This window comes from Salvelinus fontinalis, chromosome 18 (assembly GCF_029448725.1).
Source record: "Salvelinus fontinalis isolate EN_2023a chromosome 18, ASM2944872v1, whole genome shotgun sequence".
Taxonomy (NCBI): Eukaryota; Metazoa; Chordata; class Actinopteri; order Salmoniformes; family Salmonidae; genus Salvelinus; species Salvelinus fontinalis.
The window spans coordinates 48,247,038-48,274,301 of NC_074682.1; the positions used below are offsets into that span (position 1 = coordinate 48,247,038).

Below are 27,264 nucleotides of genomic sequence, written 5' to 3' on the forward strand. Positions count from 1 at the left end.
AACCCTCTGGTGATGCAGTGCCTTAGACCGCAGCGCCGGGGAGGCAAAGTGGAATTATGTTTTTCGAGAATTTTACAAATGAATAAAAAATGTCAATATTAAATGTCTTGAGTCAATAAGAATTCAACCACTTTGTTATGGCAGGCCTAACTAAGTTCAGGAGTAAAATGGGCTTAACAAGTCACATTAGTTGTATTTATCAGGTATGAAGACCCAGATGCAAAACACATCGAATAAACAATAGTTTAATATACCAGCAGGGGCAATAGACAGGTCAAGGCAGGCAGGGGTCCGTAAACAGTGGTGGAGCAACGGTACCGGGCGGCAGGCAGGGTCAGGGTAAGGCAGAGGTCGGTAATCCAGAGGGGGGCAAAGGTACAGGTCAGCAGGCAGGCTCAGGCTCAGGGGCAGGCAGAGTGGTCAGGCAGGCGGGCTCGGAGTCAGGACAGGCAAGGGTCAAAACCAGGAGGGCGAGAAAAGAGAAACTGGAAAAAGCAGGAGCTGGAAATGGGAGACAAAGGGCTGTGAGACATGGGTTTGACTCTGGACACATGAAAAGTGGGATGTATACGAAGGATACGGGGAAACGGAAGACGAACAGCAGAGGGGCTAATGATCTTGGAGATGGGGAACGGGCCGATAATCCGGGGGGAGAGTTTGCGTGATTCCACCCGGAGGGGCAGATCCCGGGTGGATAGCCATTCCTTCTACTTGAGACGATACCAGGGAGCCGGCGTCCAATGGCGATCCGCTTGTCGCCGATACCAGGAGGTGGTCTTGATGAGTGCCGACCGGGCTCTCCCCCAGGTACAACAACAGCGGCGGACAAACATTTAGGTTCTAGATAGCACCTTTTTTTCTAAGAGTGTATCATACTAAATGGAGTGTCTCCAGATTTACATACAGAATAATATTAAATGCTCTGAGACCAGCTTTCCAACTGTATGAGCTTTCGCTAGCCTGGTTGCTTCCAGATTTATTTTATTTTATTTACCGTTATTTTACCAGGTAAGTTGACTGAGAACACGTTCTCATTTGCAGCAACGACCTGGGGAATAGTTACAGGGGAGAGGAGGGGGATGAATGAGCCAATTGTAAACTGGGGATTATTAGGGGACCATGATGGTTTGAGGGTCAGATTGGGAATTTAGCCAGGAAACCGGGGTTAACACCCCTACTCTTACGATTAGTGGCATGGGATCTTTAATGACCTCAGAGAGTCAGGACACCCGTTTAACGTCCCATCCGAAAGATGGCACCCTACACAGGGCAATGTCCCCAATCACTGCCCTGGGGCATTGGGATATTTTTTAGACCAGAGGAAAGAGTGCCTCCTACTGGCCCTCCAACACCACTTCCAGCAGCATCTGGTCTCCCATCCAGGGACTGACCAGGACCAACCCTGCTTAGCTTCAGAAGCAAGCCAGCAGTGGTATGCAGGGTGGTATGCTGCTGAGGATGAATCTGCACACAATGCATCCCTGATCACTTTCTGAAGTGGTCAGCCAAATCTGAGCACAATCCAGCCACAATGTAATTTTGTGCGTCTAGACCTGTCTTTTCAATGCGGTCTTTGTATTCTGATAGCAGAAGTCGCATGTGAGTGTCAAGTGTAGACACCATAGGCGGAAATCCCAGGGGGGACGGGGGGGACACGACCCCCCCATCTTGGGAAAAATATGATTTGTCCCCCCCAATATATCACTGTAAACATAACTATGTAATTTCAATAATATTAATAATACGCAATGAAAGCACTTGTGCTGATTATAGACACTTAATAGCGCATTTAAATTTCAAAAGATTGCGACCCCCCCCCGCTCTTTGCCTCACAATGGTTTGATCCACTGCCAGTTCTTTAGCTGGCAAGGTAATAGAGAGTTCGTATCTACTGTCCGAAAGGGACATGTACGTAACTGACGCGAGGTTAATCCAGTCAATCCATAGCAGGTCCATAGCAATGTTATTTATTTATTTTTATGTTGGCAGGGTTCACACACTAGGGGAATTTGCAGAGCTAGCGCGCAAACTAAAGCAAACATTAACTATCAAGCTAGCTAGTACCTATTCCATTTATGTGGCGTCGTCAAAGATGGAATCTTTGCTATCGTCAGTTTATTCCAAGATCAGCATGCAGCTGTAGTGCTTCGACGTCCCTGTGATAAGGTTAGCAATAAACTGAAGTCCAAACTGAACAGAACAGAACTACTACACTCTGACTGAGTTGAGACACTGACTGAGTTGAGACACTGACTGAGTTGAGACACTGGCTGAGTTGAGACACTGGCTGAGTTGAGACACTGGCTGAGTTGAGACACTGGCTGAGTTGAGACACTGGCTGAGTTGAGACACTGGCTGAGTTGAGACACTGAAGGATATTTTGTTTGATTTATTTGGGTTTTTCATTGAAGTAGTTATTTTGCTTTTAGAACTACTTATTTTAAGCTTTTTGTTCTTGCAAAGATATTGTAGACTCAGGCCAGGTGGACATATTTAATGACTATATAAATGTATCAGAAAAAGTCAAATTAAAAGGTCAATTCAATACGGAGACCAACTTTGTGATGGTTCTCAATGGAGATTCTTTTAGATGTGATCACACCATGTTCATTGTATTTATGAAAACTACACCCATACAGTGTACAGTACCATTGTCACCTACTGACCTTTCTTGATATTGCTGGTTGTAAGTACGAATACCTGCATACATACTGGACTGGTAAGGAGCACTGCTATAACTATTATTAGTAGTAGAATTATAATGATTTAAACATTTGAACAAGTTGGGAAAACCCTTCAGTTAACTACTGTACCTATCAAGTATCCAGTTGTAGGAATTATGGTTCCTCAATATACATTTAACAACGTATGCTATGTGTTACAGCACTACTTTTGGTGTCCCCCTCAGGAATTGCTCTTGAGAAAATTTAATGTAATTGTCCCCTCCAAGGTTGATCTCAGATTTTCGCCCCCTGGTAGACACAGCTTGAGTTGTATGAGTAGGTTTGAGTTGAATATATTAATGTCATTGTGTACAGCATGGGTGTCAAACTCTGGCCCGCGGGGTAATTATATTTGGCCCGCGAGACAATACCAAATTACTACTAGAGCTGGCCCGCCGGTATTATACAGCGCATTCACCGCTAATACTACGAATCCCATAATGCTCTGCTGTTGTTTTCGCGCGCCAATCAGGACAGGACCCAGAAACGCCCTCTCCTCTGTGACAGTAGTCATAGCAACATAGACGCTACCACTGTCAGCGCGCTATCCCTTCCCAAAAATGGCGAAAAGAAAGGCAGAAAACAGTAGCTTTCTGGACAAGTGGGAGGCAGAATATCTGTTTACATATGTAAAAGACAAAGCTGTTTGTCTTGTTTGTGGAGTCAACGTGGCTGTAAGTAAGGAGTACAACATTAGACGACACTATGAAACGAAACACCATGACAAATACAAGGACCTGGACATGACTCAAAGGAGCCAGAAAGTAGAGGAGATGAAAAGAAGTTTGTTTTCACAACAGAATATGTTCAAAAAAGCCACATCACAAAGTGAGGCTGCTGTAAAGGCTAGTTATATAGTGGCAGCAGAGATCGCAAAATCATCCCGGCCCATTAATGAGGGGGAGTTCGTGAAAAAGTGCATGATGAATCTCTACCGCCGTGTTCCCATGCGCACAGTTTGCTGAAAAACTCAGTGTTCTCGCCGCTGAGTTTAGCCGGCGATTTGCCGACTTCGATGTCCAGAAATGTAGGTTTGAACTGCTTAGTAATCCATTCGCAGTTGATGTGGAAAATGCACCAACCAACATCCAAATGGAGCTGATTGAACTCCAGTGCAACGACACGCTGAAGTCAAAGTATGATGCTGTGGGCGCCGCACAGTTTCCACGGTTCATCCCTGACACAATGCCTCAGCTCCGCACCCAAGCTGCTCAGATGCTCTCCATGTTCGGCAGCACTTATCTATGCCAGCAACTTTTCTCCTCGATGAAGATGACCAAAACAACTCACAGGAGACGTCTGACTGATGAACACCTTCGCTCGATACTGAGGATTTCTTCAGCTCAGAGCCCAGACATTGATGAACTAGCATCCAAGAAGAGATGCCAGGTATCTGGCTTGGGCACATCAGATTAGATCAGTGTGCAATAATTAACGTTTTCTTTGTGCACTTTTTCTTGCTACAAGGCATGGGCTTGAATGGTTGATTGATTTATTATCATTTTCTTTGTAAAATTATTAGCCAGTGGAAAAAGTTTATTTTGGTATTTAAATCAGAAGGCTGCAAATAGAAAAGAGGCATACGATTTTTATTTAAATTTTATTTATTTAATAAATGAATGCCATTGATGTGTTTTTTCATTTGAAATTCGATTTTGCATGTCTCCACTATTAAATTATATATTGTATGGTAATAAGCGATGCTTGTTCCATATTCAATGTTAAAGCAAAACTTGTTTGGGTCCATATTAAAAGGTTCATTTGTTCAATGTTGGCCCGCGACTTTGTTCAGGTTTTACATTTTGGCCCACTGGGTATTTGAGTTTGACACCCCTGGTGTACAGTATAAGATTGTATGCTCTGACAATGCCACCATAAAATCCATGACTGGTTTGGTACAGTTGTATTGAATTGAAGGCACAACCTATTTGAATTCCCATTCATAATTTATGTCTGTCAAATGAATATCTCATCTCGCGTACCGTATTAAGACCCTTGTGATGTCTTCAATCATCTATGTAGTAGTGGTGCCTGGGTAAAATCACTGGGGAAGGCAAGCCAGTAAAAAAGCCATATTGTGGTATTTGCGTTGTTGCTCAATAACCCATTCGCTCACACGCCCACGTGATAGACAATAAGGCTGTGAAACAAAAAGACAACAGTCACACAGTGGTGGGAGACAAAGGGCTGTGAGACACCATACACACTGAGTTCCAGAGTAGAATTCCGACACCTCAGGACCGCCCCCGCCAAGACCCTAAGCCTCCCGAGCGACTAGTCACCGAAATGACTTGTGAACTTTATCCAGATTTACAACCCCTCCCCCTCCTGTTTTCACACCACCCTCTGCCGCACTGTTTCCCTTCAATACCACATCCAGTGGCGGGTCATGACGCGAACGCCGCTGAAGTTCCTGTTCCCCTTGAACCTAACCAGCCCGCCCCTGACAGCACACTGTTGTCTCAGGTTTCGGACTGTTTATGGGCAAAGGATGAATATGACATAGGGAAGATGAGAGGAGCAACGCCTGTGACCGTCTCTCCTAAAGGCACATATTGACCCCACAAAGCGTAATACCCCTTGCATAAGTAGGCAGAGGCAGGCATTGGCAAAATCCTGACCTCAATTCTGAGCAGGAGGGCTGTTGTCATCCTGTACGTCATCACTTTGCAACACGCCAATTTGACCTGTTAGAAAAGCATTTGGTGAATGGAGAATAGTACAAGATCTTAGAGCTGTTAACGATGCAGTGTATGCTAGGGCCCCAGTTGTGTCAAATCCAGCCACTATCCTTTCTTCTGTCCCGCCAGATTCAAATTGGTTAACAGTTGTTGATTTGGCTAATACATTTTTTAGCATTCCTGTGCACCCAGATTCTCAGTACTAGTTTGCGTTTTCTTTTCAAAGACAGCGCTATCAGTGGGCGGTTCTGCCCCAAGGTTACGTTGCAAGCCCCCCCACAATGAACCCCAACTTGCTGTCATTTGTGCCCCCTAAAGGGAGCACTCTTGTTCAGCTCATTGACAACCTCCTTCTTTGCACTCCTGACAAAGAATCATCATGTGAAATTGATACTGTTGCACTGCTAAAACTCCTAGCTGATAATGGCCACAAGACCTGAAAAAAAAAATTAAAGTATTTATGCCATGTGATTACACCAGGGGGCAGGAGTTTGGCTACGGACAGTGTTCCTAAACCAAGTACAAAATAACAGATGTTGTCACTGCTGGGAATGACAGGCTATTGTAGAGTGTGGTTAATTGATTACTTTGAAATAGTTCAACTTCTCTCTGATCTCATTCATTTGAAACCCTTGGCCATGGGGGATCAGTTTGAGTGCACTAAAGATGGTGAAAAAGCGCTAATTTGGCTTAAACGGGCACTCTCGTTGTCGCCTTGTTTGGAGTTATCTGATCACTCCAAACCTTTCCTTTTGTTCGTTTCAGAAAATAATGGGTTTATTTAATCAGTACTGACACAAACTGTGGTAAGATGAGACCTGTTGGTTTCTACTGGAATCGTCTCCATACTGTTGCGCGTGCACTGCTCCCTTGCCTCCGCTCTGTGGGGTGGTGCACTGCTCCCTTGCCTCCGCTCTGTGGGGTGGTGCACTGCTCCCTTGCCTCCGCTCTGTGGGGTGGTGCACTGCTCCCTTGCCTCCGCTCTGTGGAGTGGTGCACTGCTCCCTTGCCTCCGCTCTGTGGGGTGGTGCACTGCTCCCTTGCCTCCGCTCTGTGGAGTGGTGCACTGCTCCCTTGCCTCCGCTCTGTGGAGTGGTGCACTGCTCCCTTGCCTCCGCTCTGTGGGGTGGTGCACTGCTCCCTTGCTTCCGCTCTGTGGGGTGGTGCACTGCTCCCTTGCCTCCGCTCTGTGGGGTGGTGCACTGCTCCATTGCCTCCGCTCTGTGGGGTGGTGCACTGCTCCCTTGCCTCCGCTCTGTGGGGTGGTGCACTGCTCCCTTGCCTCTGCTCTGTGGGGTGGTGCACTGCTCCCTTGCCTCCGCTCTGTGGGGTGGTGCACTGCTCCCTTGCTTCCGCTCTGTGGGGTGGTGCACTGCTCCCTTGCCTCCGCTCTGTGGGGTGGTGCACTGCTCCCTTGCCTCCGCTCTGTGGAGTGGTGCACTGCTCCCTTGCCTCCGCTCTGTGGGGTGGTGCACTGCTCCCTTGCCTCCGCTCTGTGGAGTGGTGCACTGCTCCCTTGCCTCCGCTCTGTGGAGTGGTGCACTGCTCCCTTGCCTCCGCTCTGTGGGGTGGTGCACTGCTCCCTTGCTTCCGCTCTGTGGGGTGGTGCACTGCTCCCTTGCCTCCGCTCTGTGGGGTGGTGCACTGCTCCATTGCCTCCGCTCTGTGGGGTGGTGCACTGCTCCCTTGCCTCCGCTCTGTGGGGTGGTGCACTGCTCCCTTGCCTCTGCTCTGTGGGGTGGTGCACTGCTCCCTTGCCTCCGCTCTGTGGGGTGGTGCACTGCTCCCTTGCCTCCGCTCTGTGGGGTGGTGCACTGCTCCCTTGCCTCCGCTCTGTGGGGTGGTGCACTGCTCCCTTGCCTCCGCTCTGTGGGGTGGTGCACTCCTCCCTTGCCTCCGCTCTGTGGGGTGGTGCACTCCTCCCTTGCCTCCGCTCTGTGGGGTGGTGCACTGCTCCCTTGCCTCCGCTCTGTGGGGTGGTGCACTGCTCCCTTGCCTCCGCTCTGTGGGGTGGTGCACTGCTCCCTTGCCTCCGCTCTGTGGGGTGGTGCACTGCTCCCTTGCCTCCGCTCTGTGGGGTGGTGCACTTCTCCCTTGCCTCCGCTCTGTGGGGTGGTGCACTGCTCCCTTGCCTCCGCTCTGTGGCGGCAGCAACGGAGGCAGTGTTGGCCTGTGCTGACATTGTAGCTATGCGGCCATTGACTGTTCATGTGCTTCATTCTGTCTTCTTCCTTATCTCACAGGCAAGGACAGAACAACTCACCCCCGCAAGGCTGTTACATTGGAAGAACGTGTTATTGACAATGCCCCAAGTTACTCTGAAACGCTGCACTGTCTTAAACCCTGCAACCTTACTCCCCACACAGTCTGACGGTGATGCACATGACTGGAGTGAGGTAGTTGACCTCTTGTGTAAACCACACCCTGATCTCCAAGATGTGCCAATTCCTAGCAGTGATTCAATCTATTTCGGGGATGGTTGTGCTTAACGTTCTTCTTCAGGTGATCCAGTTGCATCTTATGCTGTATGTACACCCCACAGTATTGAGGAGGCAGCTAGACTGCCCTCCCACTTCTCTGCACAGGCAGCAGAGCTTTTTGCTCTTACAAGCGCATGTGTGTTGGGAAAGGGAAAATCCCTCACAGTGTATGCTGACTCTCAGTACGCTTTTGGTGTCTGTAGCATTTTTGGAACCCTGTGGCAACATCGTGGTTGGTAAACCACGACTGGTAAACCAATAGCACACCATAACATGGTTAAATAACTGCTTGAGGCAGTACTTCTGCCCTCTACACTTGCAATTTGTAAATGTCAAATCTAATCAAATCAAATTGCACATGTGCCAAATACAACAGTTTTAGACCTTACAGTGAAAAGCCCTTAACCAACAATGCAATTTTAAGAAAAATAAGTGTTAATAAAAAATAAAATAAATAAATAAATAAATAGCGCAGTAAAGTAACAGTAGCGAGGCTATATACAGGGGGTACCGGTACAGTCAATGTGCAGGGGTACAGGTTAGTCGATGTAATTTCGGTAATATGTACATGTACTGTAGGTAGAGGTAAAGTGACTATGCATAGATAACAAACAGAGAATAGCAGCCAAGTAAAGGGGGGGGGGCAATGCAAATAGTCTGGGTAGTCATTTGATTAGCTGTTCAGGAGTCTCATGGCTTGGGGGTAGAAGCTGTTAAGATGCCTCTTGGACCTAGACTTGGCGCTCCAGTACCGCTTGCAGTGCGGTAGCAGAGAGAACAGTCTATGACTAGGGTGGCTGTCTTTGACCATTTTTAGGGCCTTCCTCTGACACTGCCTGGTATAGAGGTCCTGGATGGCAGGAAGCTTGGTTCCAGTGATATACTGGGCCGTACGCAGTACCCTATGTATTGCCTTGCGGTCGTAGGCCGAGCAGTTGCCATACCAGGCGGTGATGCAACAAGTCAGGATGCTCTCGATGGTGCAGCTGTATAACTTTTTGAGGATGAGGTCTCATACCAAATCTTTTCAGTCTCCTGAGGGGGAATAGGCTTTGTCGTGCCCTCTTCACAACTGTCTTGGTGTGTTTGGACCATGTTAGTTTGTTAGTGATGTGGACACCAAGGAACTTGAAGCTCTCAACCTGCTCCACTACAGCACCGTTAATGAGAATGGGGGAGTGCTCAGTCCTCCTTTTCCTGTAGTCCACAATCATCTCCTTTGTCTTGATCACGTTGAGGGAGAGGTTGTTATCCTGGCACCACATGGCCTGGTCTCTGACCTCCTCCCTATAGGCTGTCTCATCGTTGTCGGTGATCAGGCCTACCACTGTTGTGTCGTCGGCAAACTTAATGATGGTGTTGGAGTCGTGCACGGCCATGCAGTCCTGAGTGTACAGGGAGTACAGGAGGGGACTGAGCACGCACCCCTGAGGGGCCCCCATGTTGAGGATCAGCGTGGCGGATTTGTTGTTACCTACCCTTACCATCTGGGGAGTCCCAGGGTCTTTACTTAGTTATAAGCTTTGAGGACACTATGGTGTGGAATGCTGAGTTGTAGTCAATGAATAGCATTCTCACATAGATGTTCCTTTTGTCCAGGTGGGGAAAACGCAGTGTGGAGTGCAATAGAGATTGCATCATCTGTGGATCTGTCGGGGTGGTATGCAAATTGGAGTGGATCTAGGGTTTCTGTCATAATGGTGTTGATGTGAGCCATGACCAGCCTTTCAAAGCACTTCATGGCTACAGACGTGAGTGCTGTGGGTCAGTAGTCATTTAGGCAGGTTACCTTAGTGTTCTTGGGCACAGGGACTATGGTGGTCTGCTTGAAACATGTTGGTATTACAGACTCAGTCAGGGACAGGTTGAAAATGTCATTGAAGACACTTTCCAGTTGGTCAACGCATGCTCGAGTACACATCCTGGTAATCCGTCTGGCCCTGCGGCCTTGTGAATGTTGACCTGTTTAAAGGTCTTACTTACGGAGTAAGTCAGCTACGGAGAGCGTGATCACATAGTCTTCTGGAACAGCTGATGCTCTCATGCATGCTTCAGTGTTGCTTGCCTCGAAGCGAGCATAGAAGTAATTTAAATCGTCTGGTAGGCTTGCGTCACTGGGCAGCTCGCGGCTGTGCTTCCCTTTGTAGTCTGTAATAGTTTGCAAGCCCTGCCACATCCGACGAGTGTCCGACACGTTTTCCTGACAGTGATGATGTTTTGCTTATAATGTGATTTGATTGGTGTGAAGCCAAATCCAAACTGGCCTCTCCTGATTGGCTAATTTGGATAGATTTTTATCCAGGGAGGCAAAATGCTTGCTGGCATCAATCATACAAATGCTCTTGCGCCAACAAGTCATGCTTTTTTGTTTCAGACAGCACGCAAGCGGTATTGGAGCACATCTAGGTCCAAGAGGCTTCTTAACAGCTTCTTCCCCTAAGCCATGACACTCCTGAACATCTAATCAAATGGCTACCCAGACTATTTGCATTGCCCATCCTCTTTCACGCTGCTGCTCTATGTTATTATCTATGAATAGTCACTTTAATAACTCTACCTACATGTACATATTACCTCGACTAACCGGTGCCCCCGCACATTTACTCTGTACCGGTACCCCCTGTATATAGCCTCGCTCTTGTTATTTTACTGCTGCACTTTAATTATTTGTTAGTTTTATTTCTTATTCTTTTAGGTATTTTTCTTAAAACTGCATTGGTTAAGGGCTTGTAAGTAACCATTTCACTGTAAGTGTCACACCTGTCCTCGTGATTGTCTCCTCCCCCCTCCAGGTGTCACCCATCTTCCCTATTACCCTCAGTGTATATATATATATTTTTTTTACATTTTATTTTATTTTTATTACCCCCTTTTTCTCCCCAATTTCGTGGTATCCAATTGGTAGTAGTTTCAGTCTTGTCTCATCGCTGCAACTCCCGTACGGACTCGGGAGAGGCGAAGGTCGAGAACCATGCGTCCTCCGAAACACAACCCAACCTAGCCGCACTGCTTCTTGACAGTTCGTCTTGTCTTGCCAAGTCAACCAACGTTTTTCCTAGCTCCTGTTTTTCCTAGTCTCTCTTTTCTAGTCCTTCCGGTTCTGACCTTTTGCCTGCCCTGACACTGAGCCCGGCTGCCTGACCATTCTGCCTGCCCCTGACCTCGAGCTGCCTGCCGCCCTGTACCGTTTGGACTCTGGCCTGGTTATGAATGCTTGCCTGTCCTCGACCTGTCTCTTACCTGATCCTCGATGTTCAATAAATATCAGACTCGAACCATCTGCCTCCTGTGTCTGCATCTGAGTCTCGCCTTGTGTTGTTATAGTAAGGTAAGTAACCTGTTGTATTCGGCGCATGTGACAAATACAATTTGATTTGATTTGTTAATTGTTGCAGTCATTTCAGTCACTGTAGTAGCTGACATGTATAGTCAGTGTTGGAAAAAGTACTGAATTCTCATACTTGAGTAAAAGTAAAGATACCATAGAAAATGACTCAAGTAAAAGTGAAAGTCACCAAAGTAAATAATACTTCAGTAGAAGTCTAAAAGTATTTGTTTTTAAATATACTTAGGTATCAAAAGTAAATGTAGTTGCTAAAATATACTTAAGTATCAAAAGTAAAAGTAAAAGTATGAATAATTTTAAATTCCTTATATTAAAGCAAACCAGATGGCACAATTGTCTTGTTTTTTAAATTTACGGATTGCCAAGTTCACAATCCAACCCTCAGACATAATTTACAAATGAAGCATTTGTGTTTAGTGAGTCTGCCAGATCAGAGAGAGTAGGGATGACCAGGGATGTTCTCTTGATAAGTTTGAGAATTTGACCATTTTCTGTCCTGCTAAGCATTCAAAATGTAATGAGCACTTTTGTGTGTCAGGGAAAATGTACGGAGTAAAAAGTACATAATTTTCTTTATGAATATAGTGAAGCAAAAGTAAAAGTAGTCAAAAATATAAATAGTAAAGTACACATACCAAAAACAACTACTTAAGTTGTACTTTAAATTATCTTAACTTAAGTACTTTACACCACTGGTATAGCGGTGATCATCTTGGTGAATAAACACAAAATGACCAATTCAAGTGGCACTTATTGCATGATTAAATGTATCCATCCTTATACACTGAGTATACACAACATTAAGAACTGCTCTTTCCATGGCCAGGTGAATCCAGGTGAAAGCTATGATCCCCTATTGATGTCACTTGATTAAACCCACTTAAATCACTGTAGATGAAGGGGAGGAGACGTGGATTGTGTATGTGTGCTATTCAGTGGGGGAATGGGCAAGACAAAATATTTACTGTATGTGCCTTTGAACAGGGTATGGTATGTGCCCCCCCCTAACCCCCCCCCCCCCCCCCCCCCCCCCACCACCACCACCCGGCAGGGTGCAGCAGCCCCTAGTGCTGAGCCGGCTGCACTATGTTAACGCAGCCACGCAGAAAGGCTTGTGCACTGCGCCACTCGTGGGCAGATATATACACTCAGCCCTCTCTCTCTCCTTCTCCTCCTCCTCGCTCACATTCTCTCTTCTCCTCCATCAGGCAACATCCTGCTCTCACCTCCATCTCCAGCAACCATGTCCAGCACTGTATCAGGTAAGGCATCTGTTACAACCTATCGTTTATAAAATGGGGGGATATGTATTTATCAGATGAAATCCTTCTGTTGTATGGTTTTAGATGGACTATCTAGATGTTATTGGAGATGCGCTGATGGGTGGGGTGTATTTTGATATATATTACTCAAATAGATTCTTCATTTTAAATGTCTTTTTTTTTTTTTACATGTAAAATAGATCTTCAGATCGTTTTTTGTTTGATCTAATGCCTGGCCACATCAAATTCCACCATTCATCAATGGATGAGATCTAGGTTTCGCATTTGTTTCATTTGAGTGCTTCTAAAGGTCGTATGTTGAAACTGAGTATGTCTCTCAAAAATGACCATGTGTGGATTATTTCAGGGGATCAGATGGTTTCTATTTGTGATTAGAGATCTCAGGGATTTGCCTCCAGTCATACCAAGGGCTGCGTCTCAAATGGTACCTTATTCCTTATGTAATGCACTACCTTTGACTAGGGCCCCAGGGGGTATTGAGGGGCCATTTGTGACGCGGCCAAGGTGTGACTGCTGGTAAAATGCCGGCTTGATGATGCAGATCTGAAGCAGTAAAAAAGGAAACTCACATTGAGGCTTGCAGTGCACGCGGCAAATGATACAGTTCAAATTCTAGGTCCTATACAGTTCATTATATAGGAATCACCAGGGGTGTAAACCTCTGACAAAACTATGGTACAGTATCGGATACAAAATATGATATTGAATTCATCTGATTCGATATAGTCTGATTCTGACCTTTATTTGCTAATCCCTCTTTTGATGGCGTTCATGATCATGACATTTCACTTTTGTGCCTGTGTGTGTGTGTGTGTGTGTGTGTGTGTGTGTGTGTGTGTGTGTGTGTGTGTGTGTGTGTGTGTGTGTGTGTGTGTGTGTGTGTGGTGGGGGGCATTTTAAAGTGTGTTGAATATGATAGTGAATGAATTGTCTTTGAAAGGCCTAATGGTTTAAGTTGGCGTGCGGGTAATTTGCAGTAATCTCTGACATGATTACCCCACCCAATTAGCCATGTACATAGGATGTCAGTTCATGTTCAGCCCTAAAAGCCCTAAAAGTTAAATCCAACATTTCTGTTATTATGAATCGTAATTTGCAACCTTGTATTTAAAATACAAAAATGTTCCTTAAATAAACTATTGATGGCCTATTGCAACCCCCATTGGCCACTGCATTATCACGAGGGTTAACCAGCGTTAACTCAGTGTTCCATGCTCTATGCAGCTTCTTTAGGTCTTGTCCTTCCATTCATCTGCTCACACAGATGTTGTGCTAGCTAGCCAGCTAGCCAACTTCTACCGAATAGCAGCACTGTAGAAACTATTACACTACAACGGAACGACTTGATTAGTGTAGTGTTAGCTAGCTACATAGTTGTCTTTGCTGTCTTTGTATCTAAGATAATTGTGTAGTTTAGAGTAATTTCGAGGTTACCTAGCCAGCTATCGAGGTTACCTAGCCAGCTACACTTTCAAACAAAGTCAACAACGCAGCCACTGCTAGCTAGCCTACTTCACCAGTCAGCAGTACTGTATCATTTTAATCATTTTAGTCAATAAGATTTTTGCAACGTAAAGCTTAACTTTCTGAACATTCGAGACGTGTAGTCCACTTGTCATTCCAATCTCCTTTGCATTAGCGTAGCCTCTTCTGTAGCCTGTCAACTATGTGTCTGTCTATCCCTGTTCTCTCCTCTCTGCACAGACCATACAAACGCTTCACACCGCGTGGCCGTGGCCACCCTAACCTGGTGGTCCCAGCGCGCACAACCCACGTGGAGTTCCAGGTCTCCGGCAGCCTCTGGAACTGCCGATCTGCGGCCAACAAGGCAGAGTTCATCTCAGCCTATGCTTCCCTCCAGTCCCTCGACTTCTTGGCACTGACGGAAACATGGATCACCACAGATAACACTGCTACTCCTACTGCTCTCTCCTCGTCTGCCCACATGTTCTCGCACACCCCGAGAGCTTCTGGTCAGCGGGGTGGTGGCACCGGGATCCTCATCTCTCCAAAGTGGTCACTTTCTCTTTCTCCCCTTACCCATCTGTCTATCGCCTCCTTTGAATTCCATGCTGTCACAGTTACCAGCCCTTTCAAGCTTAACATCCTTATCATTTATCGCCCTCCAGGTTCCCTTGGAGAGTTCATCAATGAGCTTGATACCTTGATAAGCTCCTTTCCTGAGGACGGCTCACCTCTCACAGTTCTGGGTGACTTTAACCTCCCCACGTCTACCTTTGACTCATTCCTCTCTGCCTCCTTCTTTCCACTCCTCTCCTCTTTTGACCTCACCCTCTCACCTTCCCCCCTACTCACAAGGCAGGCAATACACTTGACCTCATCTTTACTAGATGCTGTTCTTCCACTAACCTCATTGCAACTCCCCTCCTAGTCTCCGACCACTACCTTGTATCCCTTTCCCTCTCGCTCTCATCCAACACTTCCCACACTGCCCCTACTCGGATGGTATCGCGCCGTCCCAACCTTCGCTCTCTCTCCCCCGCTACTCTTTCCTCTTCCATCCTATCATCTCTTCCCTCTGCTCAAACCTTCTCCAACCTATCTCCTGATTCTGCCTCCTCAACCCTCCTCTCCTCCCTTTCTGCATCCTTTGACTCTCTATGTCCCCTATCCTCCAGGCTGGCTCGGTCCTCCCCTCCTGCTCCGTGGCTCGACGACTCATTGCGAGCTCACTGAACAGGGCTCCGGGCAGCCAAGCGGAAATGGAGGAAAACTCGCCTCCCTGCGGACCTGGCATCCTTTCACTCCCTCCTCTCTACATTTTCCTCTTCTGTCTCTGCTGCTAAAGCCACTTTCTACCACTCTAAATTCCAAGCATCTGCCTCTAACCCTAGGAAGCTCTTTGCCACCTTCTCCTCCCTCCTGAATCCTCCCACCCCCCCCTCCTCCCTCTCTGCAGATGACTTCGTCAACCATTTTGGAAAGAAGGTTGACGACATCCGATCCTCGTTTGCTAAGTCAAACGACACCGCTGGTTCTGCTCACACTGCCCTACCCTGTGCTCTGACCTCTTTCTCACCTCTCTCTCCAGATTAAATCTCGCGTCTTGTGACGGCCGGCCGCCCAACAACCTGCCCGCTTGACCCTATCCCCTCCTCTCTTCTCCAGACCATTTCCGGAGACCTTCTCCCTTACCTCACCTCGCTCATCAACTCATCCTTGACCGCTGGCTACGTCCCTTGCGTCTTCAAGAGAGCGAGAGTTGCACCCCTTCTGAAAAAACCTACACTCGATCCCTCCGATGTCAACAACTACAGACCAATATCCCTTCTTTCTTTTCTCTCCAAAACTCTTGAATGTGCCGTCCTTGGCCAGCTCTCCTGCTATCTCTCTCAGAATGACCTTCTTGATCCAAATCAGTCAGGTTTCAAGACTAGTCATTCAACTGAGACTGCTCTTCTCTGTGTCACGGAGGCGCTCCGCACTGCTAAAGCTAACTCTCTCTCCTCTGCTCTCATCCTTCTAGACCTATCGGCTGCCTTTGATACTGTGAACCATCAGATCCTCCTCTCCACCCTCTCCGAGTTGGGCATCTCCGGCGCGGCCCACGCTTGGATTGCGTCCTACCTGACAGGTCGCTCCTACCAGGTGGCGTGGCGAGAATCTGTCTCCTCACCACGTGCTCTCACCACTGGTGTCCCCCAGGGCTCTGTTCTAGGCCCTCTCCTATTCTCGCTATACACCAAGTCACTTGGCTCTGTCATAACCTCACATGGTCTCTCCTATCATTGCTATGCAGACGACACACAATTAATCTTCTCCTTTCCCCCTTCTGATAACCAGGTGGCGAATCGCATCTCTGCATGTCTGGCAGACATATCAGTGTGGATGACGGATCACCACCTCAAGCTGAACCTCGGCAAGACGGAGCTGCTCTTCCTCCCGGGGAGGGACTGCCCGTTCCATGATCTCGCCATCACGGTTGACAACTCCATTGTGTCCTCCTCCCAGAGAGGTAAGAACCTTGGCGTGATCCTGGACAACACCCTGTCGTTCTCAACTAACATCAAGGCGGTGGCCCGTTCCTGTAGGTTCATGCTCTACAACATCCGCAGAGTACGACCCTGCCTCACACAGGAAGCGGCGCAGGTCCTAATCCAGGCACTTGTCATCTCCCGTCTGGATTACTGCAACTCGCTGTTGGCTGGGCTCCCTGCCTGTGCCATTAAACCCCTACAACTCATCCAGAATGCCGCAGCCCGTCTGGTGTTCAACCTTCCCAAGTTCTCTCACGTCACCCCGCTCCTCCGCTCTCTCCACTGGCTTCCAGTTGAAGCTCGCATCCGCTACAAGACCATGGTGCTTGCCTACGGAGCTGTGAGGGGAACGGCACCTCAGTACCTTCAGGCTCTGATCAGGCCCTACACCCAAACAAGGGCACTGCGTTCATCCACCTCTGGCCTGCTCGCCTCCCTACCACTGAGGAAGTACAGTTCCCGCTCAGCCCAGTCAAAACTGTTCGCTGCTCTGGCACCCCAATGGTGGAACAAACTCCCTCACAACGCCAGGACAGCGGAGTCAATCACCACCTTCCGGAGACACCTGAAACCCCACCTCTTTAAGGAATACCTAGGATAGGATAAAGTAATCCTTCTGATCCCCCCCCCCCTTAAAAGATTTAGATGCACTATTGTAAAGTGGCTGTTCCACTAGATGTCATAAGGTGAATGCACCAATTTGTAAGTCGCTCTGGATAAGAGCGTCTGCTAAATGACTTAAATGTAAATGTAAATGTGTGTATTAGTCTCATCTCTGTCTGAACATTGACCTACAGTATAATAGCTCCACACTTGATTGAGGAAAAAGACAATAGGAACCCCATTTACAACAGCTATATGATCTGGAAGCATCATTTCCCACGCATCCAGCTAAAAGTCAGGCAGATTAACAACAATACTAATTTCACCACTTTTTCATCAAAGAATAACAGTTCTCTGCACAGGTATTACGGATGAAGTATATTTACAGCACAGGAAAAGTAGTAAACATCTTATGGCAATGTGGATTATCATCCTTTCTTGTCATTACTGTTGTTACAGTGTCAAAAGAATGTCTAAAGTATCCGTATACATACCAATATCCTGTCAGTCAATAATGTATTTTGTGGGAGTATAGTGTCATCCTGACCGCTGTGCTCTCAAAGCTTCAGGGTGGTTGTACGAGGCTAGTATACTGTACGTTCACATTAGTGATCTTTTAGCTAAAACCATGGTAAATATAGATTTTAAATAATGTTAATAGGAAGTTCATAGTATCTGTTTATTAAATTGAAGCGCTTGATCAACATAGATCAATCAGCTAGTGATGCTCTTTTTGTGGTTTGGACCTGTTCTCAAACACACAGATTGTTATATGCCACTGGTTGAACACACCACTATCACACAGTGGGGAGTCAAAAGGAAAGACCATAGGAGAAAAGAGATGCACGTGAATTTGTGTCTAATTTATGCCCAGATTGTCAAGCAAGACAAGAGTTCACATTCTGAACATGAATCACTGAAACATTTCCTTAATCTCCTAAACAGGCCTTGAAATATGTCAATTATATTTTCAACCTGAAAATGGTTTGTGATTAGATTAGGAGAGCAGGTTAGGAGAGCAGTTTAGCTAATGCAATTAAAATCGAATGACTGCCTTAATTTCACTGGACCCCAGGAAGAGTAGCTATTACCTTGGCAGGAACTAATGGAGATCCATAATAAATACAAATACAAACCCTATGTTACATGTGCTCCTGCCACGCCCTCTACTGCTCATCCTGTGTCTCCTTGACCTGCCACCACTCCCCCAGCGCTCTCTCCCTCTCCCTCTCCCTCTCTCTCTCTGTGTGTGATTGTGTGGGCGGAGACAGGTGTGTTGGAGTCAGAGCAGATCCCCACCAGATGCAAACTGTTCCATAATCAAGACCTCTACAAATACACAGTCCTGCCACTCCCACACTGCCAGATCGTAATCTCTGCTCAGTCAGTCTACGTTTCTAGCCGTTTGTTACTATTTAGATCCTGTTATCCCTGTTTTCCTTGCCTGACACAGTTTTCCTCTCCGCTACAGTTCTGCCCGCTCTGACTCTGGTCCCTGTCTCCAGTCCCATATGGATTCCCCTCCTGGATTCCCCTCCTGCTTACCCTGTCCCAACCCCTCCCACTCCAGCCTCAGCCTCCGCACCTGGTTTTCTGCAACCCGCCTGAGCTTCCCCTGGCCTGCACTCCATCTTCCCTCTGTGTTTCAATAAATACCTTGGTTACTTCATCCCAGTCTCCTTGTCTGAGTCTGCTCTTGGGTTTCCCTGTTCCACTCAGTGTAACACCATAACCCTTTTCCTAACCTCAGAGCGAACACAATCTGGAACACACGTGGCATTCATAGGACCGTTACCCGTGTCAGGCTGGTTCTGCGGCGCCTGGAGGATACAGGACTCGATCTCCCAGGCAACGGCGGCAACAATGCAGGTGGATGGCACAATGGCTTCTGGCTCGGTACCTGTGTTGTCGGTGGTGAACTGGCGGGAGAGGGTATCAGGCTTGGTATTCTTTGAACCGGGGTGATCAGTGAGTGTGAAATTGAATCTACCGAAGAACAAGGCCCACCTGGAATTCCAGGAGTTCAGACGTTTGGCGGTCTGGATGTAGGGCAGGTTTTTATGGTCAGTCCACACGATGAAGGGGAGGACAGAGCCCTCCAGCCAGTGACGCCATTCCGCAAGAGCCAGCTTAACTGCCAGGAGTTCCCGGTTTCCGATGTCAAAATTTCTCTCTGCAGGTGAGAGCTTACGGGAAAGGAATGCAAATGGGTGGACCTTCTGATCAGAGGGGTAATGTTGAGACAGAACAGCACCTACCCCGGTGTCAGAGGCATCCACCTCCACAATGAACTGAAGTTCTGGGTCAGGCTGAGTAAGGACCGGAGCGGAGGTGATGTGACGCTTGTGTTCCAGGAATGCTGCCTCTGCCTCAGGAGTCCAGTGGAACGGAGTGGAGGTGGAGGTGAGAGTGGTGAGAGGTGCAGCCAGACGGCTGTAGTTGTGGATGAAACGTCTGTAAAAATGTGCAAACCCCAGGAAACGCTGTAGCTGCTTCAGGTTGGAGGGCGCAGGCCACTCTGTGACTGTCATGACCTTGGCGGGGTCCATACGTAACAGTCCCTGTGCAATAATATAACCCAGGAATGACACTGAGGCAGCATGGAACTCACATTTTTTGGCTTTAACAAAAAGCTTATTCTCCAACAGCCGTTGAAGAATTTGGCGAACGTGTTTCTTGTGAGCCTCATGGTCCTTGGAAAAAATCAGGATGTCGTCTAAATAGACAAAAATGAAGCGTCCAATCACATCCCTCAGCATGTCATTGACTAGGTTCTGGAAAACAGCAGGGGCGTTAGTAAGACCAAAAGGCAAGACCAAATACTCAAAGTGTGGTGTGTTGAACGCAGTCTTCCACTCGTCCCCCTCTCATGCGGACAAGGTGGTAGGCATTCCGGAGGTCGAGCTTGGTAAACACCGTGGCACCATGGAGGGGGCCAAAAGCAGAGCTGATGAGTGGCAAGGGGTACTTGTTCTTTACTGTGATATTATTCAGCCCACTGAAGTCTATGCACAGCCTCAGTGACCCATCCTTCTTCTTCACGAAGGAAAACCCTGCACCCATCGGGGAGGAAGATGGCTTGATAAGTCCTGCAGCCAGAGAATCCTGGATGTACCTCTCCATAGCCTCTTGCTCGGGGCGAGAGAGGTTAAATAACCGGCTACTGAGAAGAGGAGCTCCAGGCTGGAGGTCAATGGAGCAGTCATACGGCCGGTGAGGCGGCAGCGACAGGGCGCGGTGCTTGCTGAACACAAGATCTAGATCGCAAAACTCTGGAGGAACTGATAACAGGTCTGGAGGTTCTGGAATGAACTGGGGCACAGACAAGGCAGGGCAAGGGAAGAATGTAGACAATTGAACTCCAAGTGGTTGCCTTTCCAGCGGTCCAGTCAATTTGTGGGTTGTGTAGCTTTAACCATGGATGTCCAAGAACCAGGCAGTAAGTACAGTCGATTATGTGGAAACGGATCTTTTCCTGGTGGTTTCCAGAGAGACGCAGGATGACAGGGACGGTTCTCTCACAGACACGGGCAAGGAGCTGTCCATTGAGAGCGTTGGCATCGAGGGGTGAATCGAGTGGGACAGTGTCCAAGCCCAACTGGGTACCGAGACCTTGGTCCAGGAAGCTCCCGTTGGCTCTCGAATCGATGAGAGCAGACAGAGGAAAAGCCTGGCTCTGCCACACAAGGTTGCCTTCAAGCAGGGGTCGGGGAGAAGATGGGCAGGCGATTTGGCTCAACAGTATATCCCCCATTACTGCCGAGCCCCCTCTTTTGCTGGACGCAGGGAACAAGTGGAAACAAAGTGACCAAACTGGCCACAGTATAGGCAGCTCCTAGCGGCGATTCGCACGCTGCCTCTCCTCTGGAGAGAGACGGGCCCGGACGAGCTGCATGGGTTCAGGATTAGGAAGAGCCTAGGTAAGGGATGCAGTCGGAGAAGGAGGACAAGGCGCTGAAGCAGATGTTATGGTACATGCAACCCTACCTACTCTCTCCCTCCGATGCTCCCGGAGACGGTTGTTGATGCAGATGGTGAGAGAGATGAGTTCATTGAGTCCATCAGGCTCATCCCTGGACACCAACTCCTCCTTGATGGTCTCAGTGAGCGTGTTCTGGAATGCTCTCTGAAGGGCCTCCTCATTCCAGCCGATCTCAGCGGCAAGGGTAAGAAACTCACATCCATCCTACCTTCCATGTATCCCTGATTAAACATGTCTGCTCTCATCCCGTCTCCTCCTGCAGCAGCTCCTCCACCCCCTCGGCTCATCAATGACCACCCTGCCTATACCGTCCGGTGGCTTTTGGATGTGCGCCATCAGGGTCGCGGCTGACAGTACCTGGTGGACTGGGAAGGATACGGGCAGGAGGAGTGCTGCTGGGTGCCCCGCCATCACATTCTGGACCCCTCCCTCTTATGTGATTTCTATCCCTCACACCCAGATAAGCCTGGTCGGGCGTGTAGAGGGGGGTACTGTTACATCTGCTCCTGCCACACCCTCTACTGCTCATCCTGTGTCTCCTTGACCTGCCGCCACTCCCCCAGTACTCTTTCCCTCTCACTCTCTCTCTGTGTGTGTGATTGTGTGGTCAGAGACAGGTGTGCTGGAGTCAGAGCAGATCCCCACCAGCTGCAACCTGTTCCATAATCAAGACCTCTACAAATACTCAGTCCTGCCACTTCCACACTGCCAGATCGTAATCTCTGCTCAGTCAGTATATGTTTCTAGCCCTTTGTTACTATTTAGATCCTGTTATGCTGTTGTGCCTGTTTTCCTTGCCTGACATGGTTTTCCTCTCCGCTACAATTCTTCCCACTCTGACTCTGGTCCCTGTCTCCAGTCCCACGTCTCCTCATCCTGCTACTCTGCCCTGGATTCCCCACTCTACAGCTCCCTTGGATTCACCTCCGGACCTGCTTACCCTGTCCCAACCCCTCCCGCTCCAGCCTCAGCCTCCGCACCTGGTTTCCTGCAACCCACCCGAGCTCCCCCTGGCCTGCACTCCATCTTCCCCCTGTGTTTCAATAAATACCTTGGTTACTTCATCCCAGTCTCCTCGTCTGAGTCTGCTCTTGGGTTTCCCTGTTCCACTCAGTGTAACACCATAACCCTTTTCCTAACCTTAACCCCAGTCTCCTAACCTGCTACGTTAATTCTCCTAACCTGCTGCGTACGTTCTCTTAACCTCCTAAAAAGTCAATTCTGGTCATAGCTGTATTCAACCTAGTTAGCACCCTTAAAATGACCTGGTAGACAAGGCGGCCATTTTGAAGTATTTTGGGGGAATAATGACTTACAGCTCCCACAGTAGGTGTCTCGTTAGGCGTTCAGTTTTTTCCAAAGAGGTTTAGTTTTCAAGTCCTCCTTTTTCACATTAGGTACGTAACAATAAACAGTATTTCATAGATCCATAGGTGTCTCAGCCCATCAGTGAGAGAGAGAGAGAGAGGTGTAGTCTGTTTAGTCTCTCTCTCTCTCAATCTCTCTCTCCTTTGTAACATACAGTGAAGGCTACAGTTGGGCAATCTGCAGTGAAATGACATGTTTTCGGCCTGGGGCCGAGAGGCTGGACATGATTTACCACTATGTCCACTGCAGCTCAGATCTGTTTTAATAGAGCTCACAAAGGTAACAATATACAGCTTAGTTCTGTTTTAATAGAGCTCACAGACATAACAATATACAGCTTAGTTCTGTTTTAATAGAGCTCACAGACATGACAATATACAGCTTAGTTCTGTTTTAATAGAGCTCACAAACATAACAATATACAGCTTAGTTCTGTTTTAATAGAGCTCACAGAGGTAACAATATACAGCTTAGTTCTGTTTTAATAGAGCTCACAAACATAACAATATACAGCTTTGTTCTGTTTTAACAGAGCTCACAGAGGTAACAAAATAAAGCTTAGTTCTGTTTTAATAGAGCTCACAGACGTAACAATATACAGCTTAGTTCTGTTTTAATAGAGCTCACAGACATAACAATATACAGCTTAGTTCTGTTTTAATAGAGCTCACAGACATGACAATATACAGCTTAGTTCTGTTTTAATAGAGCTCACAAACATAACAATATACAGCTTAGTTCTGTTTTAATAGAGCTCACAGAGGTAACAATATACAGCTTAGTTCTGTTTTAATAGAGCTCACAGACATAACAATATACAGCTTAGTTCTGTTTTAATAGAGCTCACAGACATAACAATATACAGCTCAATTCTGTCTCAATAAAAGGTCTCACAGAGGTAATAATATGGCTGTATCAGTCCAAGGCTATTACCTTAGGGATTTGTCTGTCTAGAGAGGGGTCGTTTTTCAGCCATAGAACCATAATGTTTTTCCATGCCGTTTCATAGATAGCTGACCACAGGGACTGATGTATGAAGATAAAACCATGATCCATCTCTGTGGAGGTACTGAACATTTGGTCCTGTCAGAAGCTGCCCTCTGGTATTCTAGGGTAAAATTTTAGAATTTTTGTGCATACTACCCCCTCTCCACACGTATTCACGCACTGTTAGGGCTGTCTCTTTCCTCATCCTCGGACGAGGAGAGGAGAGAAGGATCTTCAGACCAAAATGCAGCAGTAGGGAAATAGGCCATCTCTTTATTTAGAAAACTATGATGGCAACACGAAAAAACAAAACACTTTTACAAACTTACAAAAACAAGAAAATGACGTCGACGAAACCTGAACATAAACTCACATAACTACACGTAAACTCACGGACAGGAAACAGACGACATCAAAATAAACGAACAGCCAAACAGTCCCGTATGGTACATACATCGACACGACACAGGAGACAATCACCCACAAACAAACAGTGAAAACGCCCTACCTAAATATGACTCTTAATTAGAGGAAAACGCAAACCACCTGCCTCTAATTAAGAGCCATACCAGGCAACCCAAAACCAACATAGAAACAGATAACATAGACTGCCCACCCAAAACACATGCCCTGACCTAAACACATACAAAAACAACATAAAACAGGTCAGGACCGTTACAGAACCCCCCCCTCAAGGTGCGAACGCCGGGCGCACCAGCACAAAGTCCAGGGGAGGGTCTGGGTGGGCAGTTGACCACGGTGGTGGCTCCGGCTCTGGACGCTGTCCCCACACCACCATAGTCACTCCCCGTTTCTGTCTTCCCCTCCCAATGACCACCCTAAAACTCACATCCCCTAAATAAACGGCCAGCACCAGGAGAAGGGGCAGCACCGGGACAAGGGGCAGCACCGGGACAAGGGGCAGCACCGGGACAAGGGGCAGCACCGGGACAAGGGGCAGCACCGGGACAAGGGGCAGCACCAGGATAAGGGGCAGCACCAGGATAAAGACCAGCACCGGGATAAGGGCCAGCACCGGGACAAGGGGCAGCACCGAGATAAGGGGCAGCACCGGGACAAGGGGCAGCACCGGGACAAGGGGCAGCACCGGGATAAGGGGCAGCACCGGGACAAGGGGCAACACCGGGACAAGGGGCAGGTCCCGGCTGATATACTCTGGCAGATCCTGGCTGAGGGACTCTGGCAGGTCTATGCAGGCTGACGGCTCTCGACGCTCATGGCAGGCTGACGGCTCTCGACGCTCATGGCAGGCTGACGGCTCTCGACGCTCATGGCAGGCTGACGGCTCTCGACGCTCATGGCGGGCTGACGGCTCTCGACGCTCATGGCGGGCTGACGGCTCTCGACGCTCATGGCTCTCTGACGGCTCTGGCTGCTCATGGCTCTCTGACGGCTCTGGCTGCTCATGGCTCTCTGACGGCTCTGGCTGCTCATGGCTCGCTGGCGGCTCTGGCAGATCCTGTCTGGTTGGCGGCTCTGGCAGATCCTGTCTGGTTGGCGGCTCTGGCAGATCCTGTCTGGTTGGCGGCTCTGGCAGATCCTGTCTGGCGGGCGGCTCTGGCAGATCCTGTCTGGCGGGCGGCTCTAGCGGCTCCTGTCTGGCTGGCGGCTCTAGCGGCTCCTGTCTGGCGGATGGCTCTGTAGGCTCATGGCAGACGGGCGGCTTTGCAGGCTCATGGCAGACGGGCGGCTTTGCAGGCTCATGGCAGACGGATGGCTCAGACGGCGCTGGGGAGACGGATGGCTCAGATGGCGCTGGGGAGACGGATGGCTCAGAAGGCGCTGGTGAGACGGATGGCTCTGGCCGGATACGGCGCACTGTAGACCTGGTGCGTGGTGCCGGAACTGGAGGCACCGGGCTAAGGATAAGCACCTTCCTACTAGTGCGGGGAGCAGGGACAGGGCACACTGTATTCTCAAAGCCCACTCTATACCTGATGCGAGGTACCGGCACTGGTGACACTGGGCTGAGGACAAGCACATCAGGATTAGTAGGGGGTACTTCTCCACGGTAAGCCTGGGAAGTGGGCGCAGGTCTCCTACCTGCCCTTGGCCCACTACCTCTTAGCCCCCCCCCAAGAAATTTTTGGGAATTACTTACTGGCTTTTTGGGCTTCCGTGCCAGACGCGTTCCCTCATAGCTCCGGTTCCTCTCTCCGGTAGCCTCTGCTCTCCTCAGTGCCTCCAGCTGTTCCCATGGGAGGCGATCTCTACCAGCCAGGATCTCCTCCCATGTGTAGACACCTTTTCCGTCCAATAAATCGTCCCATGTCCATTGCTCCTTCTTCTCCTGTCCCTTACTCCGTTTATTTTTCCCTTGCCGCTTGGTCTTAGCGTGGTGGGTGATTCTGTTAGGGCTGTCTCTTTCCTCATCCTCGGACGAGGAGAGGAGAGAAGGATCTTCAGACCAAAATGCAGCAGTAGGGAAATAGGCCATCTCTTTATTTAGAAAACTATGATGGCAACACGAAAAAACAAAACACTTTTACAAACTTACAAAAACAAGAAAACGACGTCGACGAAACCTGAACATAAACTCACATAACTACACGTAAACTCACGGACAGGAAACAGACGACATCAAAATAAACGAACAGCCAAACAGTCCCGTATGGTACATACATCGACACGACACAGGAGACAATCACCCACAAACAAACAGTGAAAACGCCCTACCTAAATATGACTCTTAATTAGAGGAAAACGCAAACCACCTGCCTCTAATTAAGAGCCATACCAGGCAACCCAAAACCAACATAGAAACAGATAACATAGACTGCCCACCCAAAACACATGCCCTGACCTAAACACATACAAAAACAACATAAAACAGGTCAGGACCGTTACACGCACACATGCAAGCACACACACGCAAGCGCAGGCAGGCACGCACGCACGCACACACACGCACGCACGCACACACAGTCTTGTATAACTAACCTTGTGGGGAGGACTGTCACGCCCTGACCATAGAGAGCCCTTGGTTCTCTATGGTGTAGTAGGTCAGGGCGTGACTAGGGGGTGTTCTAGTTCAATATTTCTATGTTGGTATTTTGTATGGTTCCCAATTAGAGGCAGCTGGTAATCGCTGCCTCTAATTGGGGATCATATTTAGGGAGCCATTTTTCCCACCTGTGTTTGTGGGATATTGTTTGGTTTTGTGCTTGCTGCACCACGTAGTCACGTTTTGTTGCTTGTTATTTGCTTTGTTGAAGAAGTTTCACTTTTAATAAAAATGTGGAACTCAACACACGCTGCGCCTTGGTCCATCTCTTGCAACAACCGTGACAGGGACACAATTCTGTCCCATTCAAAATCCTATTTTCCCTAACCTTAGGCCTAACCCTAAAATGAACCCTAGCTCCTGACCCTAAAATTAATCCTAGCTCCTAACCCTAGCTCCTGACCCTAAAATTAACCCTAGCTCCTAACCCTAAACCTAACACTAACTCCTAAACCTTATTCTAACCCTAACACTCATTCTTACCTTAACCCTAATCCCCCTAGAAATAGCATTTGACCATGGGGAAATAACAAAATGTCCCCAGTTGGTCAAATTTTTGTTTGTTTACTATTCTTGTGAGGATTTCTGGTACCCACAAGTATAGTTAAACATATCCACACACACACACACACACACACACACACACACACACACACACACACACACACACACACACACACACACACACACACACACACACACACACACACACACACACACACACACACACACACACACACACACACACACACACACACACACACATTTTGCTGAGTGGGTCTAATGTG

General features: G+C 48.2%; 3 protein-coding genes across 5 annotated transcripts in view; 2 read left to right on the forward strand and 1 right to left on the reverse strand.

The window, feature by feature from the left end:
- Window positions 1-4,835: 4,835 nt before the first annotated feature.
- On the reverse strand, window positions 4,836-7,586 carry LOC129816048 (uncharacterized protein FLJ40521-like). The gene is made up of 3 exons (XM_055870229.1): window positions 6,254-7,586; window positions 5,095-5,197; window positions 4,836-4,863 (listed from the first exon to the last, which is right to left on the reverse strand). Exons 1-3 carry the CDS (start codon window positions 7,584-7,586, stop codon window positions 4,836-4,838), a joined length of 1,464 nt encoding a protein of 487 aa, XP_055726204.1.
- A 4,749-nt stretch (window positions 7,587-12,335) lies between these two features.
- The window catches only part of LOC129815680 (stathmin-3-like), a 30,340-nt gene continuing 15,411 nt past the window's right edge, over window positions 12,336-27,264 (forward strand). The window contains exon 1 of the mRNA XM_055869683.1: window positions 12,336-12,492. Coding sequence (XP_055725658.1) covers window positions 12,474-12,492 — 19 coding nt within the window. The 5' untranslated portion in view covers window positions 12,336-12,473. The remainder of the gene's footprint in view (window positions 12,493-27,264) is intronic.
- On the forward strand, window positions 13,388-22,160 carry LOC129815679 (uncharacterized). 3 transcript variants are annotated; one of them, XM_055869682.1, is made up of 2 exons: window positions 13,388-16,122; window positions 16,318-22,160. In XM_055869682.1, exon 2 carries the CDS (start codon window positions 16,363-16,365, stop codon window positions 17,110-17,112), a length of 750 nt encoding a protein of 249 aa, XP_055725657.1. In that variant the 5' UTR covers window positions 13,388-16,122; window positions 16,318-16,362; the 3' UTR covers window positions 17,113-22,160. The 3 variants fall into 3 exon arrangements, 1 of the variants encoding a protein (XP_055725657.1); XR_008753461.1 differs by having other exon boundaries at window positions 15,579-21,825; window positions 21,956-22,160; XR_008753462.1 differs by having other exon boundaries at window positions 15,579-18,497; window positions 18,586-22,160.